Source organism: Trypanosoma equiperdum, assembly GCF_001457755.1.
Source record: "Trypanosoma equiperdum strain OVI genome assembly, contig: ctg_1261, whole genome shotgun sequence".
Taxonomy (NCBI): domain Eukaryota; phylum Euglenozoa; class Kinetoplastea; order Trypanosomatida; family Trypanosomatidae; genus Trypanosoma; species Trypanosoma equiperdum.
The window spans coordinates 15,892-21,961 of NW_027123240.1; the positions used below are offsets into that span (position 1 = coordinate 15,892).

The 6,070-nt window shown below is 45.5% G+C and overlaps 1 protein-coding gene across 1 annotated transcript; it reads left to right on the plus strand.

Moving 5' to 3' along the window:
• Positions 1 to 2,498: 2,498 nt before the first annotated feature.
• Positions 2,499 to 3,251, plus strand: TEOVI_000566000 (invariant surface glycoprotein, putative; the record flags this gene model as incomplete). The annotated part of the gene is made up of 1 exon (XM_067220956.1): positions 2,499 to 3,251. The coding sequence occupies one exon, from the start codon at positions 2,499 to 2,501 to the stop codon at positions 3,249 to 3,251; it is 753 nt and encodes a 250-aa protein (XP_067077057.1).
• Positions 3,252 to 6,070: the final 2,819 nt, after the last annotated feature.

Below are 6,070 nucleotides of genomic sequence, written 5' to 3' on the forward strand. Positions count from 1 at the left end.
GGAAGCGAATACGCCCGTAAAAAAGGTGTAATCTTATGAGCCTGCATTACTTTTTAGCCCGTGCAAAGGGGGTTTGTGGCGGGTTAGTGGACGGAAATGAAACTGTTGCAGTGGCTCCTGCGCAGCTCTCCTTTCATCACCCGCTCCATTTAGCGGGTCATAGCTGTGTTTGTCGTAGCAAAGGGGTGATGCATGTTGGGGTAAACAATACAATATTTTGGTAGCGTTATACGCTGCTTTGTGTGGGGTGGCACAAATGCAAGTGTTGGTCTCTGTTCTCTTTACTAGAATAATATATGAAGGGAGCAAGTCAGTCAGCAAATTGCTGGGAATCCGTCGCTGCATCTCTGTCAATGGTTCCCACCACCGCCGTACTCCGAGACGGGGACCGCAGCTGATTGACACGTAGCCTTCAAGGAGTCTGTGACGGTTTTACTTGATGGGTGGAAGCCCTTTCCACTGAGGAGACTGCTGAGAATGTGAAATGCCCATTGGTGAGAAGTAATAGCGAGGAACCCACCGAGCCTCACAGTATCTGGGAAAGAAAATAACAGAAATAATTATGGTAAATGAAAACCGGGGAAGCTACCCGCCTTCGTCCCTTCCACAAACATATTAATAGCACATCGACTCATTCGTAAGAGATATTTTAATGCTGCTGGGCCAATGTTGGTGAAGTTAGAAGTGGTTTCCTTACCTTGGTGGCAGACGGGAAGAGGAATATTAGGGACATCCCGTCCCAGTCTTTTTCCACACTATTACCTTCTAAAATTGTGTTTGAACCTCCACAAAACCAAGAAGCTAACATCGTAATGGGGCATGCCACACGGTGGTGAGAGGAATTGTGTGTGGAAGGAGGCGGAGTTGGCCACGCCAAGGGGAAGGAAAGGGGGGAAGATTATAAGAGGCAAATAAAACATTACTTAAAAGTGACAGTCAATATCGAAACATGCAGAAAACGTTGTTAAGGGATTGTGTGTCCACAAGGTCATCCAATTGATCAATCGTTGGGTAGCTCAAGGAGTTATTATGCTGATTTGGTTGAATACGAACCCCTCGAAAGGCTCAAACACTTCAGTTGGTTGAGAGGTTGCGCGCACAAATCACCGTTCCAACAGGACTGCAGAAAGATGCATCAAGTGGAAAATAAAACAAGGAAGACTTAAACGGTGAGAAAGGCTGGCAAATGTGCCACTGCACGCTACTCAATCTTGACTAACGGTACTTCCAAATTAAATGTATATCATGGAACGGGAGTCATTATATTTAGCAGGAAAGGCGATGTAACTGAATTCTACAAGGGTTTTAGTGGGTTGGCTTGTAGTTATCGTGAACAAAGGTGACGCGATGGAAATGAATTTCAAGGGGCTATTGAAAACGATGCGACACGAAGTAAATGTGGCCATGCTAAATATTTTCATATCACTTCCCCCTCGCCGCCGTAAAGGTAGAATTTTTTGCATCATGTGGAAATCCACCCTTAAAGTCACCAACCGTCAGGTGTTCGTCTTCATGCAGCACAGTTTTTCTTTATTTTTTTTTATATTTTTGTCTCGCTGCAACGGAGGGGATCACAGAAGTGAATATGTTGGAGTGCATCGCCCCAAGAATTTGGCAGCAAAACAGTGGTAGCACTTCAAATTTGGTTTTTTTGACTATATTCACGACTGGAATAATAACACTGGTAATATAAAAATACGGCAACGAATAATCGGACGAAATTTTTTTTCGAAGTACCACGTAAACTGTACTTTGTGTGTGCCATCAAAACAGAAACAAATCGTTATTTAAAAAAAAATAAAAATACTTTCGGATACCCAGTGACATGTCTATTATTTTTACTATTTTGTTTTATTTACCCTCTTATTTATTTGTGGTTTTGAAAAAAAGAAATACTTTGTGCATAATCATACAGACACAGTACAGTTTAGAGGTTGGGTTGCTAAGATAATATGAAAAAAGGCAACCGTCGCGGCCGCTACCGAAAGAGACGAAGCTCGAGATCGCCTTTATTTTGGGTTGCGTTGGCTGCATTGGTTTTGTTGACTTTGTCGACAGGGTTGAATGTATGGCTTGCTGTTGAGTACGCATCCAAGAAAAAGGTGGAAACCAATTTGGAGCTGGCCGAGAAGGCATGCGGATTATAGCGTTGCCATGCTAGGCAGGTACCAACCTTGTTCTCCCTGTGGTGATGCACATTTATAATGGACTTTTTTTTTTAGTTGTTGTTGTTACATTGTCGGTACATGCGGAAGAAGGATTGTTGGTGAATTTCTTTGTGTGTTTATTTCTCACAGGCTGTTGCGGCAAAAGTATTAAATTCCTTCTATTGTGTGAACCTACAGGACAAAGGAGGAACAGGGATGGTTTGCTTTTAAAACGATGCCACCATTTTTCTTCTATGTTGTGCACATATGCGTTGTTGAATAAAATGAAGTAAAGAGCCCGGCCGAGTGGAGTGGCGCGGTGTGGGAATACATAAAAATAATAATAAGAACATGAGCACCTTCGCGGTACTAAATGGTGTCATAATATTAGCGGTATTCGTTGTAACCGCTGCTTGCTTAGATGATCAAAAGCCTATAAGGGAGGGAGGGAAAGCGCTGAGTGGAGAGGCTGCAAAACATCTCTGCCGCATCAAACAGATAAGTGAATTGCTCGGAAGCCGTGCAGAGTTTGAGCTAATTAGGGACGGATCCAAGTTTACCAGCGAGCGACAAGTCCTTCGTAATGTCCAGGATAAAATAACGGAAGGGGTCAAAGGCATAAATGAGTTGTTCGGTAGGCACTGTCGGCGAGTGTCCTTGGGAATTGAAGGAGGTGGGAGCGACATGCTTTCCAACCCAAATTGCGAAGATAGTGATAGAAAAGAGGGAACGGGGGAAGCCACTGACCAAGGCAGTGGGACGCTGTCTGAAGAGGGTATTATCCAATGCGAACACGGTAATTTTCTGCGTGATTTCCTAATTCGGGGTGCCCTCGAGGCATACAGAAGTCAAATGGAGCAGTGGGAAAAGAAAAAACCGACAGAAGGAAACAAAACGAGTACGGAGGTTAAAGGGGATGAATCGTCAAAAAAACACGAGGACCAATGCCAGCAGATGGGATACAGCGTTCATGGGGCCTGCACCGTATCAGAGCAAAAATGGAGGCAACATCTGGAAGAGGCTGTGAAGCTCATGGAAGGCATAATTGTAGTGAAAAAGGAAGACGTTTGTGGGGTATCAAAAGAAGGGGAGACGCAAAAATAAATGCGGGTGACAGTGGAAGGCAATGGGGAAGTGGGGTGTAGGGAATGCCTTTTGTTTTCATTTCTTTCTTTGGGGTCCGTTGGTATCGGTAGCTGCAGGCATATAGTTGCTTGAAAGTGTGCGAGGGTAACTGCGGACGTATATGTAAATATGCACAAATTTGTGCTTTTTCTTATTCCGGGTATTTAGGTGTGAATTATGTGTTCCCTGGAGGTAGAGTGTCATCCATATGCGTGCCCTTTGGTAGGACACGATCTAAGATAAGGTGTATTGCGTTGGTATTCGTGATTTTTGAAGTGAGTTTCCACCGGAAAGTGTGCGTTTGTACTTAACTATTATGTCCCCCTTCTCCTTTGTTAAGGTAAGGGGGTTGAATGAACTCTGAAGCGTAAGTGTGCAGAAGTTGGCCGGAGCTCATCGGCCGTTAGGGTGCATTGACGTTTAGAAGATAAGAGGAATGAGAGCAGCGATTAAATCTTGTGCATCAACAAAAGTCAGATATCATGTGTGAGAGGGCGTGATGCAGGGAGGCAACACTAAGTTTCCGCAAAGTAATATCGGGGGCAATTCTGTAGTGTTGGTGCAGACTCCGCATTGAATCGAGAATCGGCAAATTGGGGATAGCGGTTCGGTTACCTCCCGTGGTTAGGTTAGGTGAGGAAAAGCGAAGAGGGGAAATGCACTGAATTGGGGGGCGGGAGCTGGTGACGCCTCAACGATCTTAATGCATAGCGTGACCCCTGTGTACCAAGCCGTGACGTAAGAGGACGTCATGCATTCGCAAAAGAACGAAAGCAGTTATGGCGTGTGGTGGGGGAAACGCGTACGGGTTTGAACGTGATGCCAGAGTTTTGGGTCAATACAAGGGGAACACACCAACGAGGGCAACAAGAACTGCTGCAACACGTGGTGAAGCGCAAGACAAGTACCACACCTTCCTTTTCACAGATGGGTGTGTGGATTGTAGCCCTCTCCCTGCAAGAAAGTAAGGTGCACCACACGAATTACCGATGTTGGTCGAGTTGACGCTTTTCCTCCCCGCCAGTTGAAACGGGGGAGAGCAGGGTAGCCCGGGGGGCATTGGATCCCTCCAAATGATGGAGATAGCCTCGCTTTGTGTAGGGCTGAAATCTGAAGGCAAGCACAAATACGCTTAGCATGTAAGTGGATCCGCACTCACGAGTGCCTGGGAATGGCATAACCGGATGACGCACAGGCAATCGATGTGAGGAGCAAGGAGGGGAGATGTTGCCGCCAACGAAGATTACCGGTCTTGAATACACAAGGGTCGTGAATGATAGGGTGAAAACGAAAGGATTGGGAGAGAGAAGATTAGTTGTGCTTCGTTCCCGGGGGGAAAAGCAGTCAAGGAATAGGGTATAATTGAATGTAGGAAACCTGCTTCCTGTCGTGAAAGGGGAAATCAATGACCGCAGGAAATTATCCTATCCGCAGTAAATCGTATTGGTGCATGTTAACAGTTCCAAGGAAAGAAGTGAGGAGGACCTGGTTTTGCCTCACAAGAGCACTTTTTGGAGGGAGCTACACCACGCAAAACGACAATTTTGAGCAGTTTTGGGGGGTAAGGAGACTTGATTTGGGGAGGCGGAGGAGAGGAGTCTAATGTTCATTTAGCAGCGGTGGGCCGGTGAAGAACGGAATTGTGTATGAACGGACCGCAAGTGGTAAAGTTTCCAGAAAGCGATGGAAGTAAGTGCTAATGGTCGGGACGGCCCTCGGAAGCAGCACCAGGAGCAAAAGGAAGGGGGAAAAGATGCCGAAATATTTATTGTTACATTGAAAATGGTGCACTTTATGTCGTACATTTCTGTTGTGAACAAAACCGTAAGAATAAACAAACATAACTTTATCCTGATCCCAACCGAACGAAAGAGTAAGGGAAAGGGAGATGTGTTTAAGATCAACTTCTTTTTCCATCGGTTGCTAAATGCGTCGCCAGAGGTTTTGTTCATAAATCCCGTCTTTTGAGCATCGATGACGCCGTCGGAAGACGGCTTTTATGAAGTACCGCCTCCTCGTAGGCGACACTTGTCTTCTCCCATTCATTGCTGGTAGTTAAAATATTCATACTTGCCTAAAAGTTCTGCATCGTATGCACAATCTTAACACCATCCAACATCATACATTTGGGCGTATTTGCGCGTATCTTCACTTATATATTCCAGCAGCTCCTCTTGCCGTGACCCCTTCCTCCGAATCGTGTCTTCGTGCCGGCAATAAGTAGTATTGCGTTGGCTAAAAGCATCGCATCTGTGGTCAAATATTTAAAATGTGTGTAGTACATTGGAGGTGTACTGTGTGTTTTTCCCTTCGGACATGCAACCTGGATTCAAAAATGCAGAGAAAACGTCGTTCGGTATTATATTCACGCACATTGGCAACTAATTCGTTTATTTTCGTTGCTGTAGGGTAACAAATGTCGCCAGGGGTCTCCGAAGCAAGGTGGTGAAGTGGACAAGGGTTCACCGGTTCCGTCCACAATTTTCTGGATAATGCGAGTGTTAATGAAAGGACGGAAGGGGACACAGTTAAAAATGACGACACCCAAGTAAAAAGTAACAGCGGTCATATCCCGCGAGTTTGTGACGCAGTTGCGGCGGCCAAGCTTTTCTCCGCGTAGTGTAGGGCGCCTACCGCTGGGATACTCGATTGTATCCGTGCCTACGTTGGTTTTGATAGGGTGCCGTGAACATGTGCCGACATAGACTTGGATTTACAAAAATATGCAGCGTGTTGGTGTTTGCGAGGGTACTGCAACACTGGTGCTTGATGGGGTTAGGTGTTGTTTTTTTTTTTTT